Source organism: Lytechinus variegatus, chromosome 7, assembly GCF_018143015.1.
Source record: "Lytechinus variegatus isolate NC3 chromosome 7, Lvar_3.0, whole genome shotgun sequence".
Lineage (NCBI taxonomy): Eukaryota > Metazoa > Echinodermata > Echinoidea > Temnopleuroida > Toxopneustidae > Lytechinus > Lytechinus variegatus.
Genome location: NC_054746.1, coordinates 31574318 through 31596317, shown reverse-complemented (window position 1 = coordinate 31596317; position 22000 = coordinate 31574318). Strand labels below are relative to the sequence as shown.

At 34.6% G+C, this 22000-nt stretch overlaps 3 protein-coding genes across 4 annotated transcripts in view; 1 reads left to right on the top strand and 2 right to left on the bottom strand.

The window, feature by feature from the left end:
- Nucleotides 1-877: 877 nt before the first annotated feature.
- Nucleotides 878-2236, bottom strand: LOC121418004 (SAYSvFN domain-containing protein 1-like). The gene is made up of 2 exons (XM_041611709.1): nt 1878-2236; nt 878-1368 (listed from the first exon to the last, which is right to left on the bottom strand). The coding sequence occupies exons 1-2, from the start codon at nt 2106-2108 to the stop codon at nt 1024-1026; spliced, it is 576 nt and encodes a 191-aa protein (XP_041467643.1). The 5' UTR covers nt 2109-2236; the 3' UTR covers nt 878-1023.
- Nucleotides 2237-2471: 235 nt separating this feature from the next.
- LOC121419015 (threonine aspartase 1-like) lies at nt 2472-11313 on the top strand. 2 transcript variants are annotated; one of them, XR_005970542.1, is made up of 11 exons: nt 2472-2561; nt 3613-3680; nt 4655-4723; nt 4868-4988; nt 5428-5512; nt 5964-6159; nt 6832-6951; nt 8221-8416; nt 9131-9282; nt 10031-10543; nt 10936-11313. XR_005970542.1 is itself a non-coding variant. In XM_041613273.1 (10 exons), exons 1-10 carry the CDS (start codon nt 2534-2536, stop codon nt 10127-10129), a joined length of 1134 nt encoding a protein of 377 aa, XP_041469207.1. In that variant the 5' UTR covers nt 2472-2533; the 3' UTR covers nt 10130-11313. The 2 variants fall into 2 exon arrangements, 1 of the variants encoding a protein (XP_041469207.1); XM_041613273.1 differs by having other exon boundaries at nt 10031-11313.
- A 2609-nt stretch (nt 11314-13922) lies between these two features.
- The window catches only part of LOC121419014 (carboxypeptidase B-like), a 46488-nt gene continuing 38410 nt past the window's right edge, over nt 13923-22000 (bottom strand). Inside the window, exons 6-11 of the mRNA XM_041613272.1 lie at nt 20553-20660; nt 19754-19864; nt 17899-17989; nt 16301-16518; nt 15134-15218; nt 13923-14524 (exon numbers count right to left, since the gene is read on the bottom strand). Of these exons, the coding sequence (XP_041469206.1) occupies nt 14331-14524; nt 15134-15218; nt 16301-16518; nt 17899-17989; nt 19754-19864; nt 20553-20660 (807 nt within the window). The 3' untranslated portion in view covers nt 13923-14330. The remainder of the gene's footprint in view (nt 14525-15133; nt 15219-16300; nt 16519-17898; nt 17990-19753; nt 19865-20552; nt 20661-22000) is intronic.

Below are 22000 nucleotides of genomic sequence, written 5' to 3'. Positions count from 1 at the left end.
CTACACATCATTTGGTTTAGTACGACCCCATCTTCCATACATCGATCGCGAAAATCGTACTATAAACACGTAGTGTTGAGGCAAAAAGGACATCCTTTAAAACATTTTAATTTTCTTTCATCATCCCCATAAATTTGACCCTAAGCACGTAACTTTCCGAGCGAAATAGATACCTTTTTTCATTAATTTTGTGTTTTTGATACCCTTATCACGTTACGCACGTAATGTGCCTTATCTTGAAAAAGACATCCTTTTTACGTGTTTTTTTGGTCGCGCATGGTATCCACTTGTCAATGTAAGTGCCCCCCCCCCCCCCGGGGGACTTCTACACTCCTTTCTTGAATTCACCTTCAAATAATCCAGATTGGATGCGGCTTAGAAGGCTCGCAATGAAAATTGACTATGAATTCAGAAGTATTCCAAATTATTTTTTCTGAATTGGAGTAATCCACAACAGTCAACACACAACCAAATTTGCAACCTGATATGGGAAGTCACCATCAGTGGTGTGAGTACGGAATTCTTTAATTTGATATCCCCTATGTGGTGGAAACAGTGAAATCTAAGAACTAGATACTCCATATCAAAGTATCCTCATTTGTACAGGAGCAATACACAACTAATATGCAGTTTTCCTAATGAAATGGCATAATCTACATTACCAAAACCTCAACCCTAAAAGGTATACATGTTGAGTGAGAAAAGGCTACCCCACATGGCAATTACGGGCATATGGTAGTGATGATATAATGCCTGGATGCTTGAAACAGGACCTTCTTGGAACTTTTTCTGGAGTAGCAGAGCATTTAGATTACCCCCCCCAGGACATTAGGCACTAAATCAAGTCATACGACAATTTTTTTTCTTTTAACTTTGCTGTTCTTTATCAACATTATTTCCGTTTCTTCATGATGCAAAAATAACTCTCGTAAAATTGACACTGCATGGTAAGCTGACAATTCTATAAAACACATTTTCCAGTAAGTCAGATATTCTATTGTTTCTGCAAACAGTCAAATGATGCTATCTCATTGCACCACCTATCCCATACAACATCCCTCTTTCTATTTCCTCCGCTGTAAGTGTCCCATGGATGCGTTCACACTTTGGATTAAACACAGAGTAAGCGCTCTTTTCTCCTGGTTTCTTCTCCCCCTCCCCTCTCAGGTTGGCATAGATGATGTAGAAGAAGGAGAGAATGATGTAAATTGCTCCAAAGCCAATGCATATGGACAGACCAAAGAGGGCAAGCCATAAGATGATTTTGAGTGCGAGTTGAAACGGGTCAATTGTGGAAGTTGAGTAAGGTTGGTTTGAGAAGCTCTGGAGAGTGACATCTGTCTTTGTATCTGTGGAATTTCCATCATCCTGCCAAGATAAAAAAAAAAAATTGAACAAAATCATATCAAAATTACCAAGGCAAGTCCCAGAATAGACAGGAATCATTGTTTCTGGGGATTTATTCAACATTTTACTGTAGTTCAGCAGAATAACCAATTTACAAGGACTGAAGCTTTAGTTTTGGACAATGGCCTCGCCCCAGAACAGCCAATGATGATTCATACATATTGCAAAAAGAATGTAGACATTAACTTGATAGAGCATTTAAACAGGGATAGATTGAGATTTAACATCACTAACATCGCTACCAACATAAATGTGTCATAATAAGTGCCTAAATATTATTCTGTAAAATTATGGTATGGAAGAAATCATGAATGAATTTTTTTAAGAAGGCAGGCAAGTTGAGGCAACATCAGTCGATCATGCGAGTACAATAGGTCGAGGAGAAAAATAAACTTAAAATTTAAGAGATAAGACAATTAGACAAAAATAGACAAGTATTTTGAGTTTGAGATACACTGTACCATATATACCTTATTCAAGCTTGTATCATCATCTCTTTTCTCTCCACCCTTTATGTTTTCATTAACCTGTTGTTGAGACTTGAGAGACTGAGAGGTATCTTTTTCTGTAACATTTTGTGGCTGTGATGATGCATCCTCTTTGCGATTGCGAAAGAACAGACCTCCACCAAATAATCCTCCCGAATTCGAAGTCCTTTCTTTGGCCTTTTTGGCGCGATAAGCAGCTAATTGTTTCTCCATATCTACGTGAATCTGGTGTTATTTGAATGGTCAACAAAAATCATTGATAACATTGCACTACCATGGTGGGTTATGAATTGAACTTTGTAAGTGCCTATAACACGGTACCAGTGCAGCAGCTGACGATATCTTATCAGTCGATATCAATACGTGAGCGTGGTCGAATTGCTAAACTGTGTTTATATTATTTTAACGATCGCTTCCTTATTTAATTCATATTTACTTCTTCTTTACTTAAAATTGTATCATAACAACAATTTTAAAAATTTTTTATGGTATTGATTATTTTTATAATTTGCATTTGGGCTAAAATAATGAATAAAATAAGAAATGTTTATATTATTTGAGCAAATTACTGTAATAGACTAACATGTCAGCGCCCATGTATTTTACTGCTGGGATTTGAGGCGAGAAAAGACTGTGCTATGTCTGGATTTATTGCTGTTCATCTAGGTTAGATGTTATTAGGTGTTATGCCATGATTCGGGTAACATTTGTCACATTTTGTTTGAACTTTTTAGGAAATTCCAAGTTTGAAAAGTGAAATTTATTGCGGCCAGGCGAGGGTCAGCAAGCTCAACTCAAGAAGAGTCAGAGCGGGCCTGCGCTGCGGCTGCGGTTTGATCTGATCGGTCGAAGGAACCTTCGCTTCCCCTTCGGGCGGTGTGTCAGTGTCTCGTCAAGTTTTGAGGGAAAACTGTGTATCAACATTCCTGGTTTATTACTTTAACTGCAGCCTCAGCCATGTCAGGCATGCTTCCAATATGATTTGTTGATAGATTTTTACATCTATAGTATAGCCTAGGTCTAGAAATAGAATAGATCTAAACGTTAGACTGTTGTTAAGCTTAGGAAATAGGTATCATTCCATTAATGAAAAGTAGAGAAATTTTTTATTATTTTGAATTTTGATAGGTCTAGGCCTATTTCGGTGATATAGATATGTCTATTTTCTAATTTATATTGAGGAAAAAACAATTTTTTTAAATTGAAATAACATAGATGATAGATCTACACATGACCATATACAGGATAATTAAATGCTTTATTGAGACGTTTGAGTGTGTTACCATGATATTAAATGATTATATAGAATTTAAAAAAAAATGTTTGCAATGATTAAGAATAACTTATTTGTCATTTTACAGGATGTCTTCTTAAAAGGGAAGTGAATCTTTTCTGACAAAATAGCCATTTAAAACTTTTTTTTTTCTAAATTTCCATCTTGATTGAAGTGTATCTAGTCCACATTCTTTTAGTTTTAGATGCATAAGCTTTCATAGCAGACTGTGTTTTGGTGGACAATTTTATCATAGATATGTGAACTGAAAAATACCCTTATGTAAGGCAGCTTGGCACATTGATTGTTCAGAACTGTTTAAAAGTATGAAAATTCTCATACCCAGGGGACTGTAGGCCTGCTACACACCTGATAGAAAGAAGATATGACTTGAGTGTTTTTATTCCTTATGAGTAATTCTCCTGTCTTTATCTTACATTTTAGGTGCAGGATATCATTCCCCTGAGAGGAAATGTGAATACAATGATACTGTGAATAAAGCATGCCAACAGGTACTTATATCTTTGTAAACCTAACAAATGTCAGAGCTGTGTCTAAGGAATAAAGGCACTGAGCATTCCTGATTGTGTTTTTTAGAATGATGAGGATTAGAGATATGAGTTTGTGAGATTCTTGCTGAAGAACAAAGTCTTGAACACAAGTCCTGACTTGTGCATAACAGTAACATACAGAAAAAAATATTAAGAAGATTAAATGTAAATGATATATACATTGTAGATGCATTATCTCAGTAGAATATTGCAACAAGTATCAGTGGTATGTAGCCACACTTTCTAATTTCAATGTGACCTATTTTTGTTATCTGGATCATCTTTTGATGAAAATGTGCAGATCAACTAGTAAATGAATTATAATGTATTAAAACAAGGTCATTCATATTCAGTGTATCATTGGCATTGTTTTCAGAGAAAGAGAGAGAGGAAGAGAGTGCTCTGCAGAAAATTAATGAAATCATCATAATTTAGTATGGTAGTGGATCGTATTACCGAACACTTTTCATGAATTTGATCATATCAAACACATTATTCCAATAAAATTCACCAAACTTTCACCATAAATACACAAATACCTACAAAATATAACTATGCAGAAATTTTGCCGAAATTGTTTTTCATTTTTACGACATCAGCTTCCAATCGGACCCCTCTTCGCAAGTGAAATATTTTGGTCACTTGAAAAGGTATCGTATTACCGAACGTGTGTTTTCTATGGGAAAAGTTGGGAAAACAACAAAGTCACTGATGAGCTATTTTGACCATATTTTATTATTTTGAGGATATAAAGACTTCGAAATTGTATTTTTGATAATTTTTCATCATTTTTCTATTTAAGTTCCCTTTGGAAGGAAGTTGCAAAGGTTTGAGCGTATTTGATTATTTTCTGACGCATATGATGTGCGCGTTCGGTAATACAAGGCCGGTCGGTAATACAATCACTCACTATACTTTATAATTGAATTTTGCAGGCAATATCTCTGCTTAAAGATGGTGCAAGTGCAGTGGATGCAGTTTCTGTAGCAGTATCAACACTTGAGGTCTGTATTTGAGTATGGTATCGAGTTATACTAAAGTATTGATTAATGATATCAGTTGATACTAAATGCCAAATGTGCATAGCCCCAAATACTGTACCATCTCAGCATCTCTTGATAATTTACTGTAATTTTTATACATTGCAGGATAGTCCCTGCACAAATGCTGGCCTTGGATCCAACCTGACTATAGAGGGTAGTATTGAGTGTGATGCTGGAATCATGGATGGAGACTCTCTGCATTTTGGAGCTGTTGGTGCATTAGGAGGTATCTTTCCTCATTATGCATTCTTATTAATTCATGAATAGGTTTCTTATTTACTTGTGACTGGTCTTGTTCATTGTGCATTTGCAGATGTTTTCCCATTTGCAAAGTGAATGCATATTTTTATTCCTATGACCATATTCGTCAGACATGATATGATTCTGAAATTCTTTTTTGCCCGTTGTCATCCTGATTATGGATAGAAGCCATCTGTGTAAAAACCGAATCCCACTGAGGCAGAATATGTGTATAACCCTCTTACAGCTTGTCTTTAAAAGTAACATTTGTTGTTTCCCTTGTGCAATCACTATAAATAGGTTTCACTGTACATGTATTTGTATTTCATCCACTTATAACAACTCTTTTAGGGGAGGGGTGTCTTTTTAATTAATATATTTGATGTGAATACTTTTGATTAAACGCGATTAATCTTTTCTCAAAGGAATACGGAACCCAGTTAAAGTAGCCAAAGCTTTATTGTGTGAACAGCGCAAAGGACTGATGTCTTATGGTCGAATTCCACCATGGTGAGTATGACAGATCAGGTACCTTAGCTTGCCCTGCCTAGCTCAGTGTTGTGCTTGATCCAATCATTCACAACAATGGAAAGACATCTTTCTTGAATTTTGCTTGATCTTTCAACAAACTTTCAGTGATCTCTGTAGTCTCTAAAACTTTTTGAAACAGTTCAAAACAGACTTTGGGAAAACATTCTGTAAGCAGTATTGCAGAAAAATGGTCTCGTGATAAACTTTCAAAATGTCTTATTAGTTTTTCCATGATCTTTAGAAGATAGTGGAAATAACATATCGACTGCTGAGATATCGAAGGATGATTGAAAGACCATTGAAACATAATCTTTGTAATGGATCTGAATGATGATGTTGAAGTGGTATGATCATGTGTATGTAGACCCCCCCTGGAGTATGAGCTAATGTCTCTTTCTGTTCACCAATTTTCTGATCATTTTTTCTGTAGTGTAATGGTTGGGAATGGTGCCCTCCAGTGGGCTCGAGATCATGGTTTCAAGGAGGTCAACACAAGTGCCCTAATCACACCAAAGGCTCTTTCTTCCTATCGGAAACACAAGAGGGCGCTGTCAGAGTGTAGCACCTTGCCATTAGATCAGCAAGAAACATCTCCAAAGAGAGTGAAGGGAGATAGGACCCAAATGGTAGGCTTTCATTATATTGTTTTTTAAATTGTGAAAAATTGTCATATCTATAGTCTAGCCGTAGGGATGGGAATTTTTTTCCTGCAAACATTCGTGGAAGGCTAATTTGTGTCTTTAACACATTAGTAATGCAGACATTTGTATGATAAGGGTAGTGATGATAATGATATTGATAATTTTTAAATATTCCTGATAATGAATTGTATTATAGAAATAATGATATATAAGTATATGACCATTATGGTGAAAAAAGACATCAAAATTATTATAATAGAAATGAATACTGATGATTATAATATTAATATTGATGATAATGATAATAATCACAATGGTGATGATAATGGTGATTAATTTGTGACTAACAGAAACTTACTGAATTCAAATTAAGATGAAAAATTGATACTTGATAATCTAACAAAGAAATCATAATGTATGAGGAGACCACAATATACAAATTTTTGTGTTTTTAAATGAAATATTTATTATGGGGTTCTCTTATGAATATCTTATTTTTTTATAAATAACTGAATTTATTTGGCAGTATGCTTTTTTTAATATAATGATGGTACATTGTAATAATGCTTAATATATTGAATCTGATTCTTGATTTGTATTTGGTTTGGAAATGAAAATAATGAAAATGAAAATACTTTTTTCTCCCTTGTAAACCAGACAGAGAGGGATACCATGCTAGACACAGTAGGTGCAGTATGTGTGGACAGCAGAGGTCAAATTGCCAGTGCCGTGTCCAGTGGGGGTATAGCCCTTAAACACCCAGGGAGAGTAGGACATGTAAGCAGCATTTATCATTTAACCTGGTGTATTTTAAAACATGTGATTACTGCACTTATAAACATACATTCATATCTACAAACCTATCCAACATAGAGGTTCATTGGAGTGACGCCTTTTACACCAATGCCATACATTGCCAACCTAACATTTCAGCACACAAGTTACTCACGACAATCATAGCCTTTCATATTAGGAGAGTGGAGTGTATCTACAAAATGGTTTACATGTATTTATCTTATTACTACACACACATATTCAGTGACTTGAGGGAACAAATAAGCAAGAATTTTTCGGTACAAATCCTTTAGCCATATTTCAGCCTGGAGTTTGAAAATCAGTCAAGAATTATATTTAAATATTGGCCATCAACCATAAAACCAGTCAGAATTTACCAATACACTTGAAGATTTCATAGCATGCAGTGCCCATTTCTTACAACAAACCACAGAAATGGCTGCCAGTGTAAAACAAGTATGGTGCACAGACATCGATTAGGTAGTGATTCAATGTACAGCTGATAGACTAGTTTAGATTTTCACACAATTGTACTGTCTTCAATGAGCTCCACATTGACATCTGAACAATACCATGCCCACTTGGCTAGTCTTTCTTGTTACTATGCCAGGCAAAGCTGCATGAACACACATCATCTATTGTCATTTAAATCGCATAGCTGGTCCAGGTTTCTGAAACATTTGTTTAGTCAATGCCATGGTTGTGTATTGATCAGGGATACAGAGAATATATTTTTGTTGATTGGCCCAAGAACTTGATACTGAGCCCTACAGATTCTTCAAAAAAGTAAAAATAAAAAAAAAGAGTAAAAAAAATCTAGAGCACAATCGGTACCATTTTTATGACATGATGATTTGTAAAATGCTGACAAAAATACAATAAAACAATTACTGATTCTATAAATAGGTAACACAGTGGAAATATACTGATAAATTTGCATAAATAAATCTACAAAAGGCACAAATTCCCAATACACACTTCATGTATATTCTACTAATATTTCATATGCGTGGAATTGCATGTATTTTATTCACCTATTGTATTCTATAAATTTGTTTGATGTCTAGAAAACAAGGTACACATTTTTTTCTGCTATTGTTTCTTTTACATCTTTTGAAGGAAGTTATGTGATTCAGATCTTCTACTTTTAACAATGACCTCTTTTTGGAAGACCCTCATAACCTGTAATGTCCTTCAATGAACAAAATATCAATACCCAGAATTTCTTTTAACATTTTTTTTTTAAATCAGGCAATGTTTATTGGTTGTGGATGCTGGGCACAGTCCCACACACAGACATCTTCGTCAGCGAGTGTTGGATGCAGTACATCAGGAAGCGGAGAGCAGCTTCTAAGGTGCAATCTAGCCCGAACGTGTTGTGAGGGCCTCCTTCACAGTGAAGATCCTACCTCATCACTCGGCAGCACTTTTCAGGGTCAATATTTAAGTGAGTCCTTTTAATTTTCAACATTATTTTAACAGTTTGTCTTTGTGTTCCATGAATCTTTAAGTGCATGTGCTCCAATTAATCATTTGACTAGAATTTCATTGACACGACATTTGCTTATGCGACGTTTACTCTGTTCTAATTGTCTCAGAGGGCATACGGTAAGAGTTAATCTAGTAATAGAATTTTTGGTTCATAATAATGTGGAGATATTAAGAATTAGGATTTATATAGTGTTGGTCGTTTGATTTTATATTTGACTTAACGTGCAGATTTTCCATCAGAGCAAATGTCATGGAACCAGAATTTCAGGTGTCTTAGTTCAGGTGTAAAGTTTAGATCAATAAACACACCCTTTAGGCTTAACTTTTACCCAGCTGTCAGAAGGATATTAATTTAGTATTACAGTCATCTTCAGATTTTTAGAAATTTGTAGATTTTTTCTATGAGTTACCAATATGTCAAGTATAAAAGATATGATTGTAAGATCACAAAATCAAGATAAAGCATAGTGTCAGGTAAGAAAAACAAATTATTCCCAATTTGAGGAGTTCACAAATAAATATGATGAATAAATTTCTGCATATTTCAATGTTAATAAAATTTGGAATGATTGGGAAACCAATGTGGCTTTCTTGTGTTCTAGTAATTGTAAAGTTTTTTTGTAAGAAACTTAATGAAACTGCTCCTTGGTTATTTATTTGGTGTCCTTAGAATCACCTCTCTTGCCTGATGATGCAGCAAGGCTTGGTGGAGCTATTGCAGTCAGATACAACCATACAGACAGAGCTGCAGAGATTCTCTGGACACACTCCACAGATAGTCTCTGTCTGGGCTACATGGACACCACACAGATCAAAGCAAAGGTACACTCATTCGTTAGATCTGTTTTCAAAAGAGAGTTTTGATGGATATAAATCATTCAGTCCAATTTGATTGAAATCAGTGGCAAGTCCTGTTAAGAGAGGGCCCTATATCCATAGCACATGGAAGGGAACTTAGACTTATACTACAGGTGGGTGTTTCATAAAGCTCTTCGTAAGTTTCGAATAATTTTACACATGACTGGTGACCCTTTCTTGCGCTAAATATATCACTATGTAGGTGACCAAAGTGGCTAAGAACATGTTTAAGATATTTGTAAAGTCTACATAATATTACAAATAGCTTTATGAAGCCCCATCAATTTTGCTATGAATAGATCTCTTTTAAAGTCTGGCAAAATTAGTGGTAATACAATCCAAAGAAATGCAATGTATACATCTTACCTATGATATTTTTAGTGTGTTCTTATATAGTGCTCTTGTCTGTAAAACACTGTGGCGCTCCACATTTATTACCCTGGCTTTTTAGCAGAGCTACCGATAAGGCACTCAGCATTTTAAGTAATACTTTCCTGCCAGATACTGATTTACGTCCCTTAGGTTGAGTGTGGTTTCTGTAGATCAATACCCTGCCAAAAGGATGCTACATGAACATTTTAGGATTAGTAAAATGGCTACCTGGTTATTTGAAATGCATGATAGACCATTGTTGATTTTTGTTTGTTTCCAAGATGACTGAAGATGTTAACCGATTTCTGTTGATTGATTCTTTCCATTGTTTACAATTTAGATGGTGATATCAAGATTACCTACAGGAGCCAAAGCAGGATCCACCTATACCCTAGGTGGAGCCACAGTTCACCTGCCTTTGAGTGAAGAACCACCTTGATGATGGCTAAACTACCTCCATTAACTAAGGCTGTCATACTCATAATCATCTTGGAATGGGTACTGTAAAGGTTAGGGACAGGTCATGAGCCTGAGAAGGAGCCTCAGGTACCTGACAAGGAGCTTCTTGATGGACAGACTCCATGCTGTTTTCATCACCTTAAGTTTGCAGGAGCAATAACAAATGAAAACCAACTCTTGTGATAGAGCCATATGTTGCCCAATGTGAGCCAGCTGGAGCACAAGCAGGAGCCCTTAGAAGCACAAGAGGACCCTGTCAATGGTGATTCTCCATGCCAATGCTCTTGTATTCCTTCAATTTTGATGATACTCCTGTTGTGGTGGTGTGTCAACATTGCTCCTGCAGGAGCAAAGGTGTTCTCCACAGGGAGCCATCTAATCAAGTTGAACTATAGTAAGTTAATGGCAGAGAATGCTTAATGAAGGATGTGTTCACAGTTATTTATCAAAGTATATGTCAGCTGAAGCAGCTTGAGTCACTGTAAAGACCAACTTTTGATTAAATACATGCTTGAAATTAATCTCACCTCCAATCATAATATACAGTATAAAAGAAAACACAAAATTTCTGAATCATCTATTTTTATAGAAATTTATTTCATCTTTTTTTTACATTAACAATCAAATTCAATTACAATCATAGGCAATGAATTGAAATTTGAATCATTTGGCAAAGACATAATGAATTTCATCAGTATCTGATGAAATGATGAGATAGTACATCCAAATTTTCAACTTTATTGCTGATAGTAAAACCTGCTTGATTGATATGTTTAATAAACTCAGATTGACAACACACAGCACCATCTTGTTGAGCTCATTTTGTGTTACATCATGGAGAGGAATAGACAACATTTATCAGGTTAGTCTTTACAACATACCCTAAAACAAATAAAGATGTTCTTTAAATCAGAGAGAGGGCTGTTTCGTAAAAATAATCAATAAAGTTATGTAAAACTTTATGAACACCCAGACCCCATCAAACAAAGAGTTATGATAGAATATCAGTTGTGATTTTATATGGTAATGGTATATGGCAATTCAAGTGTGCTTCTGAATCAGTTTCAATCACATTAGTTAAAGTAAAATCTGCTGATGCTTTTCAGACTAACTTGCCTTGTTACTACGATGTATACTATTTATTTTTCACAATTTGAATTTAAGGGTCAAGTCCACCTCAGAAAAATGTTGATTTGAATCAATAGAGAAAAATCAGACAAGCACAATGCTGAAAATTTCATCAAAATCGGATGTAAAATAAGAAAGTTATGACATTTCAAAGTTTCGCTTATTTTCAACAAAATAGTTATATGAACGAGCCAGTTACATCCAAATGAGAGTCGATGATGTCACTCACTCACTATTTCTTTTGTTTTTTATTGTTTGAATTATACAATATTTCAATTTTTACGAATTTGACGATTAGGACCTCCTTGCCTTAAGCATAAAATGTTAAAATAATGGAATTCCACGTGTTCAGGACAATGAGGAGGAAATTAGAATATTTCATATAATAAAATAAAAAAGAAATAGTGAGTGAGTGATGTCATCAACTCTCTCATTTGGATGTAACTGGCTCGTTCATATAACTATTTTGTTGAAAATAAGCGAAACTTTAAAATGCCTTAACTTTCTTATTTTACATCCGATTTTGATGAAATTTTCAGTGTTATGCTTGTTGAATTTTTTTCTTTTTATTCAAATCAAGTTTTTGTTGGGGTGGACTTGTCCTTTAAGAAAGCACTGTCAAATATATTTGAGTAATACATAATGCCACTCATAACATCAGAAGTACTACTGTCTCACTTAATCTTGTATCCCATACTATTACTATCGATGGTCTTCTTCAATCTCAGCGATGTATAATTTTGTCTATCTCTTGTGGCAAAATATGAGTATTTATCAAAATTATAAATAATTCTCCCAAAAATATTGATTGAATCCTACCAAAATAATTTTGCTACAAAGTTTCTTGTTTGGCACTACCAAAACAGAATAAACTTATGTATGTTGGGAGAGGAACACACAATATTTTTTTTTCTTGATAATTTATATCAATATTTTGTTGAATCTAATTCTTGTGATTCAAAGATTGTTGTCCAGTGGACTTCTGTAACATCCATGAATGGCCCCAATGCCTCATGCTGACTATCTACATTATATTATGAATGAAAGGTTAATATTCAAATGAATTGAAAAAAAAACAGAAACAAATTATGTTAAATGGAATGATAATGGAAGTACCGTACAAGAAACTAAAATAAATTTGAAGAAAAACAAAATTGAAGAGAGAAAATGTGGTTAATGTACGGACACATTTGAAATTAACTTTAATTATTGAATTCATTTTTTTAGAAAAAAATGTATTTTACAAAATGTGAATATTCTCCTAGTTATAATCCTCTGTGAGTAGAAGAAATGCTACTCATGTTTTAATTGTGAAACTATCAGAATTTTAGTGAATTTAGTTGAATCCATTTGAAAATAATTGTGAATGCATATTTTCTCACCAAGATGTAATTTTCTTAATGATTTGAAATTGAGGTATATTTTGAAATCCATGCAGAATGATTAAAAATAAAAAAAAATTGAATGAATTTCAATAACAAAAGAGCAAATAAGTAGGATTAGTTAAATACAAAGCACTTTTGTTTGTTTAATACGTGCAAATTTGATACTTGGATTAATTGAAAGCAAACACTTTTCAGAAAAAGATTTGTAGTTAATAAAATTTCTCAAAATAGCAGGTTTACAAATATAATGTACAAATATAAAATCAGTGTATTGTATCTTATGTCTTATACATGAATTGAAATAGTCTCAACCTGATAAATGATGATCATGAGGCAGTATGATAAATGGTATAGAATAATGACAATAATGAAGTGAGAGTCACTAAAACTACCAGTAAACAGTGCTTTGACCACTACTAGTATGTGCTGATATTCATGGTTACGACAAAAATATGAATTGTGAAAATATTAAAATCAGCAAAGAGAAAAATGAATATGATGACATAATCTTTAGCTGTTTGAGAAGTGCTCTGGAACTCTCTTTTTTAATGTTTCTTTATCATATTTCTAAAGGTAGGGGGACAATTTTGATTAAAGAATGATGCTTCAGTATAGCAAGTGTAGTGGTAAAAAATTCAATGAATCGTGCACAAAATACATTTTGTGCACAATATTTTACATTACTATGTTTCTTTGTTTTCATTTGAATCAATTTTCTTCATGATCAAGATAGATGAAATATGAAGGAAAAAACATCCAGTCAATCATACATGTACATCAATTATGATAATGGGAGTATAGTGCACAGTGGTAATTGAAATATATTGCATTTACGTTGTGGCTATGTTTTGAAGTTGAAGGGATGAGACAAAAATAGAAATGAAAAGAAAGATAAAACAGGAAAGCAAGGAGTATTGAAATATTTGTTCAAGAAAGGAATAGAAACAAAAGGAGATGGAAATAAAGAAAGGGAAAAATAAGATATAGAAAGGGAAGGAGAGAGAGAGAGAGATTGGCAAACAACAGTAAATTGATAGGCTTTGTGTATTGTAATGGAAAATTGATATACTGTTAGACACAAATATTGTTTTTCCTCGCTCGCAGTACTCATTACTCTGTAGGCTCAGTTGTTACTAGAATTACATCAACAAAACCGAAGAAGGTTGAAAAAAAAACGATGGCAACAATCAACGCAGGACCGTGGAACAAAGAAGATAGATGCTTCAATGGCAGGAATATAGTCTTCAAAATGGCATGAGAGATAGATAGTCATGATTTTTTTCAGCAAGGACATTCACATTTATTGTTTATTCCCATATTGTTTAATAGTGCATGTAATTTCCTGAAAGGATTTTCCAAATTGAAATTACTCTTTGTAAAAAATTGAAATAAATCAATCAATAAATTTAAAAATAAATGAAATAAAAATGAGTGAAAAACAATATATGATTTGCCCTATATAATTAAACCGATTTTGTCTATACAATGGGTAGACAGTTACTTTTTCAGATCTCCCTCCTAAGAATGGATAACCCTTTTTTTGCTGAAATGACCATTAAAAAGGCACCCTGCTATTAAAATAATTTAAAAAAAAGGACCGATATCCCCACTCCCTGATTGCACCACGTTCACTGAGATTCTGCTTAATGAGATGGAGTGCGACGACGATCACGATGCAAACTCAGAGATGAGACGATCGCCGACAACTAGAAGAGCTTCGAACATCTCTTCAACGGTGAATTGAATCTCCCTTTCTGGGAGCAGGAAGCCATATTTGCCCTCGTCCCTGAGTTCGATCACGTATGTGTACTTGGCTCCGAGCTCACCGTACCCCCAATCCTCGCTAGCACCAGCTGCTGGATCTGGAGGAAAACAAGATTGTGACCAAATACCACACCAAACTTAAAAATATAATCCTAGATTAGTAGAGGATCAAATATCATATAATCGTTAGGTGTAAAGAACAGTATTGAATTCTGCTTTATTCATTTTGGGGGTTTGGGATATAAAAGGTCCATACTTGTACAGAGCAATAAAAGCAAGAAGAGAAAAGTACAGGAACAAAAATGACATTACAAACAAATATCCTCCTTTTATATTTCAACGAACCTGTCTGTAATTGTAGGTTAAATGTAAATCATACAAATCATATCCATAATATTGATAATTTTTCAACAGTATTCATGTTAATAGTGCTCTCAAAATAAGCAACATATATCGTAAACTGTTTTACACCATATTTTAGATACTACCCCCTCCCCCTCTCGATCCACCTCTCTCATTTTCTCTCCTCTTCCTGTCTTTCTCTCTATATCCTCTCATTTTGTGTTACCAAGTTCAGTTGGCTTTCATTTTACATTTCTTCTCTCGGACCATACACCATGCAGCATGCACATTTTACCAAGTCAACATGAATGAAACATACAAAGAGAAATAAACAATGTGGGATCAGTTTGTAAATGTTAACTTACAGAAATCAGGTCCTGATTGTCCAACAAAGTAATCCAAGCCATGTTTAGCCGTGATAGCGTCTTCAGCAGCCAGCGCAAGAGATCTCTGTGGAATTAATAATTTAGAATAGTTATCTCATGATGATCGCTTCAAGCCAATCCATTAGTAAATACTCGATTTAGAAAAAAAATATCAATTGTTTCAACACACCAAGGTTTATCGAAGTAATTCTATATATAACATTTCAAAAGTTTGAACAGTGCATGCCTGCTAGTAGTCATGTTGGTCAAACATGAAGTCCATGTTGGACTGCGTGAGCCTTGTAGGGGAGGCGACTGAGTCCGAACGGTTTTCATGGTAATATATTATTAGGTGACTATATAATCCTTTTTCTTAGGTCTTCCTTTCTTCTCTTCATCTCCTCTCTTCTGCTACATAATTGCATATTTTCCCCTTTTAAGATTTTATTTCGATAAACTGACTGTTTTCTTTTAATAAGAACACTACAGTCAATGTATCAAGTATGTGGGATGTAGCCGCTGTACTTCTGCCGGGTACTTCTACGAGCTTTGGTTTTTCAGAAACGCCTTAGAGCTCTGTGTTACACGCAAATACACCATATCTTAAAATTATTTGAATTCTGTATGTCTTTAATGAAATACAAATTAATCAAAGTAAAATAAAATACTGGGAAATATATTCCAATCGAGTTTCACTCTGAATCATTTGTTAATAATCGTTTATATTATTTGATAGGCATATTATGTATCAAAACAAAAAAAATAAAGAGAGTATAAAACCTGCATTATACATCAAACATTTACATACCGCTTTTTTGTTTTAATCACTGTCAAAGTGCTTTATAATATAATAATAAATTAACTTCTACTCTCCAAGTGCTTACAATATATTTCAAGGGGATATTATTAAGAAAATAAGTAGCTTTTAGAAAATACTTATACTGAAGAAAGCGAATAAAAAGTATGTTGCTGGGGAAAAATCACTGAATTAAAACTCCGATAAAAATACATAGAATTATAAATAAATCAGCTAAGATTAAATCACCGACAATCAAAATGTATAAGTTCTTTCCGATTGACCCCCCCCCCCATTTTTTGCAAATTGAATCCTGGGCTGAATTGAGACCGCATAGTGCGAGAAGGAAAGAAAAGAGGGAAGATTTTTACCAGATCACGTCTGTCTGGGAGGGGGTCAGCTTTGGAAGCCGTGTAACCCCAGGGGTAAAGCCAGTACTGTCCGTAGCTGTGGACATCCAAGAAGAGATGGACACCATTGGTTCTCTGCTTCTCCAGGAGGAAGCTTGATACACCTTGATGTTCTGGTTCGGATAGTGGGCCAGGACCCCTGTAGGTCTCACTGCAGCTTGCTGCACTTGATCCCCGACCTGCAAAGTTAACATGATCAATCTTTAGAAAGATATATAGCTCTCTTCCGTTTAAGAGATAGATTGATCAAATCAATTTCATAAGACGGAAACCTATTCCTCAAAGAAATTGGCCTATTACTTCGATTTTGTATATATATCTGCTTCTTGTTTATTCTTTTTGATGTAACTTTTTTATTTTTTGCCAATCAGACAAATTGTTTGTAAATTTTGTGATTTGATATTGATTTCCTAATAAAACATATAATTATAAAAAAAGACGGAAACCTATTCTAAAGTCATTGACATGAGAATTAAGTAGTTTTTCTCTCTAAACAGATGGTGAACACGACTACCACACATGGACTGTCGGAATAGAAATTACGAACTTCAAGAACTTGTCTTTGGGCATGCATTATTGTGGTAAATTTGCCTTCTGATCACAATGGAAACTTGATTTTGATTGCCCGTTAGTTGATGGCGAAGTTCTTAGTAAACATGAAAAACCGGTCCCTGCATTGTAAAGGAAGACGCTTTGTGGAGGGTGTACACGCTGACCCCATTTTCCAAGAAAAACCGTTCCCTAGCTTCTCAAAGAAAGGGAAAATAGAGTGAATATAGATACTGCTTGATCCTTATCAAGCTTCAGTTTGTTCACATAATGTGATAGTGTGATTCACATTGTTAAAATGGCTTAAATCAACAGTGTGAAAGTGATTTCACACTGTGAACATACTGTGCACACTTAAAATGTTGGGCAACATACTGTCCACTGTGTTGGGTAATGTATGTTGGTAAAAAATGGCAACTGTTATCCAATGAAGCAAATTCATTTCCCAATAATTAGTTTTTATTACCCAATTTGGGCAGATTTTAACCAATAGTTGTGTAACAGTATGTTGCCCAGGGTCGGTTAAAAGTTGGGCATTTTTTGCCCAACTATTTTAAGAGTGTGATATACACCGTGAGATACACTGTTGGATAAAATCAACAGAGTTTGTTCCAGCACGGTTAACTCTTGGATATCACCAAAAATGTATATTACTCTGTAGTTACTTTATGTCATGGAAGCCTTTATAGACATACAGTAAAGTTTCTCATCACGAGTGTTCACCATGCAGGCAACTGCAAATGGAGAATTAATTTTGATACTGTAAAAATTGTATAGTAGAATTCGCAATACCATGGTGAACCCTATATAACTGAACAGTTGGTTGTAAAGCTATTTTTTACTCTTGCAATTGTTTTGTAATAATATTCATTAAATTATTCATATACAATTAATATCGGGAGGTTCCCTCAAAATAAGTTGATTCTTTTTAATCAATGTCACTGTCTCTCCACGACAATACCCTATTCAAATACAATAAATACACTGATCATTATATACAGTTCACATACCTCCCCATTCATATCCATAATTTCTGTTGAGGTCTATTCCTGTGCAGACATTCCCGTCTGGTTTGCGCCTGTTTTTACGCCACATCCGATCCTGCAGGTGTGATGACAGAAAGTAATATTAAATAATGAAATTGGAGAAGTATTAGGGATTAAGAGATAGACAGATAGATAGATTGTTATATGGATAGTTGGATGGATAGATAGAGAGAGAGAGGGGGGGAGGGTGATGGAGGAGGAGGAGAGGGATGGGGGAAGGGGAGAGACCGAACTGATATCTGATATACTGTATATAATCAAGTGAAGCATTTGAAACAGTAATGAGAGAAAGAGTCAGAGCACTAAGAGAGGGACTAAGTGAGGGGGGGGGTGCCAGTATAGAATCCCTATAGTAGAATGATTGAAAATTAAATACACTGGTCAACTGTTTCAGAGTCTTGGATGTGAAATAAGCATATATGTAATATGGATCACGACTCACGATTACGACATCACTACTATTGGAATATTATTGGTAGTGAAATTAAACGTAACCAAAATATCTGTCTAAATTCAGTATACTTTTTAGTAATAGAATGGGAACGACTTATCATTCATGAATTCTTGAATGACCATGGTTTGTTTTTAATAAGATATCCATAACTGATCTGAATAGAAGCTAGTGGATCATATTAGTCCACTATCAATTTAGCTCTTCAGAGAAAACAATTACTGGTAATAAGATTGAATGACAATACCGATGAATGTCTGCCAAATTTCATAATTGCCTCGAGCGAGTAGATCATTAGGTGTAATTCCATACGATAACGAGAGCAGTGACATCGGTCTTTTATATAGTCATGAAATTGAAAGGAATTCCACGGTACATGTATATATATCTGAAGTTTAATAATAAATTTATAATTCAAATCCACAAATCGAACTATAAAGATTATCAATACTGCAATGTTCGCTGATATAACCAAGAACTTAAAATTAGTACTGATTATTTATAAAATAACCACAAAAAAAATAAAAAGACGCCAATATTTTTCAGCAAGAAGGAGAGAGGGAGAGATCTCGAAAGATTTTCACGAATTTATAGAAAATACTCATTGGCGATGAGGGTTGAATGAAAGGTTTGCCAATGTTAAGATATATAATGGTTTACCTAAAATACATTTAACCTGTTTAAAAAAGGTAGAAACAATGCCTCTCTTTAAATAAAATGGGCTTCCTTGAGTTGAAGTAGGAAAATAATGAAAGTCGTCGATGAGAGAGCGAGATATAAAGGAAGAAGAATAGGAAGGAGAAGAGATGATGATGATGAAAGTCATAATAAAATGATACATTTTCTGATAATGGTGAGCTTCATTAACATCATCACCATCACCACCATCATCATCACCCTCACCGGCATATGAAAAAAAAACTATAGCTCATACAGTTGTACTTTCTACATCATACGCTGTTCCATACGACACTTTCGTTTTAGCGGGACTTTAGGAAAACACTTATCTTGACTCTCTCATATTACAAACCCAATTTTCATGAAGTTAAATCTTAACCTGTAGTTGGAGTTTGACCTTGTTAAAATTACTAGATCAGGGATTAGCTGGTGCAAATAATGTATCTTATATCTTGATATATTTTAAGAAATTATTGCATTCTAGTCAAATAAAAAGGGGTGAAGAAGTGTAAGAAAAAGTGAAGATGACGAAAAGAAATGGAATTAGAAATAAATTTAGAAAACCGCGAGAACAAGAGACCAGAACAAATGCATAAATGATAAGAAAACCGATCAAAACAAAAGCATCGTTGCCAGAAATGAATATTGATTTTATTAATAGGGACACGAAAAAAAGCCAAAATCACTTACATTTGTCCATGTGTATAAGTAACCATCGGGGTTCAAAACAGGAACAATATACCAATCAAATTTATCCAACATTGCTTTCACCTTATCACTCGTCGTGTATCCATCGATAAGCTGAAAATAATCAATTAAAATGGGAGAATTACGGGAATGTACGATGCGAATTAAGCCGTTCATATCTATAACTTTTACAAAATTTGTTATGGCAAAATCACTACAAGAACATACCTTCAATTTTGTTATCTTTTGAGTAAAAATGCGTAAACTTTATTGCGATTGTATAATATGTTTTGCACAACCAATCGTAATTTCAAACTTTGGAGTTTGATAATGATAGAGTACAATATACAATATTTGTCTGTTTAACCTCCTTATTCTCTGAAAATCTATCTATCAATCTACACACATGCACTATAATATAGACCTATATTATCTTATTCCCTTATTCTCTCTTTTCTTTTTCTATCCCGATCGGTCGATGAAGAGGAGGGGGGGTGCTCTTTATTTATAACACTCCCTATTTAGGATCGCCGTCATAGAAATCATTGATCATTGAAGCGGTCCTAATGATCCTGAAGATCAGTGGTTCTGATGCATAGCGAACTTGATCCTGTCTATCTATCTGATGAAAAATGATGCGATCCCAAGGGCACCGACACTATTTTCTTAAAAAGAAAAGTCGTAGTTGAACCGAGTGACTACGGGTCTTTGACTTCTAATAATAAGTCTAAATAATTACTATATTCATCTTCATGTCTCTTCTTTTTATTTATCGAATGATTAAATTTAATCTGTGACTCACCTTCTTGGCAAGTCCCATCATGGTAGCAGGACTAATCCATTCTCGAGCATGGATACCACCTTGGATGTAGGCTATAGGCTTGTTGTCTTGGTTACCGGGTGAGCCGATCTAGATGGGGTGCGAGATGCAGTTTATGTTATTAAGCTTGTTGGGTACAGTGCAATGTTTTGAAAACACATGCATTATACTCTGTGGTGCGGTTGATAATTATGATCCTCGCCCTGTCATCAGAGGGTCATGTGTTCGAATCCCGTACCGCGGCGAAGTGTCATTTGCCAATGCGTCGATCAACAACATAATCATTCCAGGTGTATTTTGTAGGCATATCTTATAGGATGGGAAAGATTAGGTAGCATGCCTTGTTGGAAGCTCTTGTTGGAATGCTCCCAGAGAGTGGAGAAAGTGCAATGTGTGCTGGCAAACCAGGATCTTAAGACTGGGATAATAAAGCGCTATGGAGATATTTAGATACACTAATGACACGACGGATTTTTTTTTTCATAGGGCCTACTTCGTCAGACTAAAACTATGTTAAATTCCTTTTGGCATTGCATTAAGACATATTCCAATTGGATCTCAATTTATAAGTACAAATGTCATGAAGATAGTTTCACTGTCATTCTGGTAGAGCAGATTATTGTATCAAATATTTCGTTTAACTTGATCATGATTCATGACGCCAAAGTGAATATAAAATTATATAGAAAAATAGAAAGTGCTGTAACTTCATTGGTTTTATTCTTTTTAATTTGTGTAAAGTGTTATGTGAAAAGTTTGAATACTGATAAAGTAGATGCAATTACATTAGGTATATGTTGAATGTAGAGGGATAAGTTGCATCAATGGCCCTGGTTCAAGTATCAAGCGCATATTCTTTGATATCCAATTTAATGAAATCATAGCATACGACCAAACTTGGATGATAATGCAAACTGGCTTCATTATTGCAGTAAAATTATACAACAGATGACTGAGATGAGTAGGGGAAATCCCCGTTGTAAATTGATCCACCTGAAGATATAGTCAAATTGAATACAATCATGACCAGAAGGAGAAGCGAGAAAGGCAATGTGATTTCGGTTGTCCTCCCCCCTCAAGGCAAGCCACATGCCGAATATATTTCACCTATAACCAGACAATGCAATGAGCTGTTAGAGGTTGTCGTGTTGAATCTTAAATGCGAGGGGGGGGGGGGCGTACCAACATTTTTTCTTATGTATAATCATTTCATGAATGATACTGAGGGATGGATCCGAATATTAAACTGAAAGTTTTATGCACATTGTTTTAATTTTATACACAAGTTTAGATTGAATTTGAATGTTTTTATTACACTTTTAGGGATGGGGGATAATGGTAATGAAATTCTACAGTCTTTATTATTATTATACAGTCTTTAGTATTATTTGCCATTCGTTATTCTGGAGATATTAAAAGACAAGTCCACC

What these genes read in the sequence shown, in the direction of transcription:
- LOC121419015 (XM_041613273.1), top strand. Translation starts at nt 2,534, where the DNA reads ATGTCTGGATTTATTGCTGTTCATCTAG. An exon ending in AGCTGTTGGTGCATTAGGAG is followed by an intron (nt 4,989 to 5,427) that starts GTATCTTTCCTC and finishes CTTTTCTCAAAG; the next exon opens with GAATACGGAACCCAGTTAAA. An exon ending in TATGGTCGAATTCCACCATG is followed by an intron (nt 5,513 to 5,963) that starts GTGAGTATGACA and finishes TTTTTTCTGTAG; the next exon opens with TGTAATGGTTGGGAATGGTG.
- LOC121418004 (XM_041611709.1), bottom strand. Translation starts at nt 2,108, where the DNA reads ATGGAGAAACAATTAGCTGCTTATCGCGCCAAAAAGGCCAAAGAAAGG. An exon ending in ATGATACAAGCTTGAATAAG is followed by an intron (nt 1,369 to 1,877) that starts GTATATATGGTA and finishes TTATCTTGGCAG; the next exon opens with GATGATGGAAATTCCACAGA.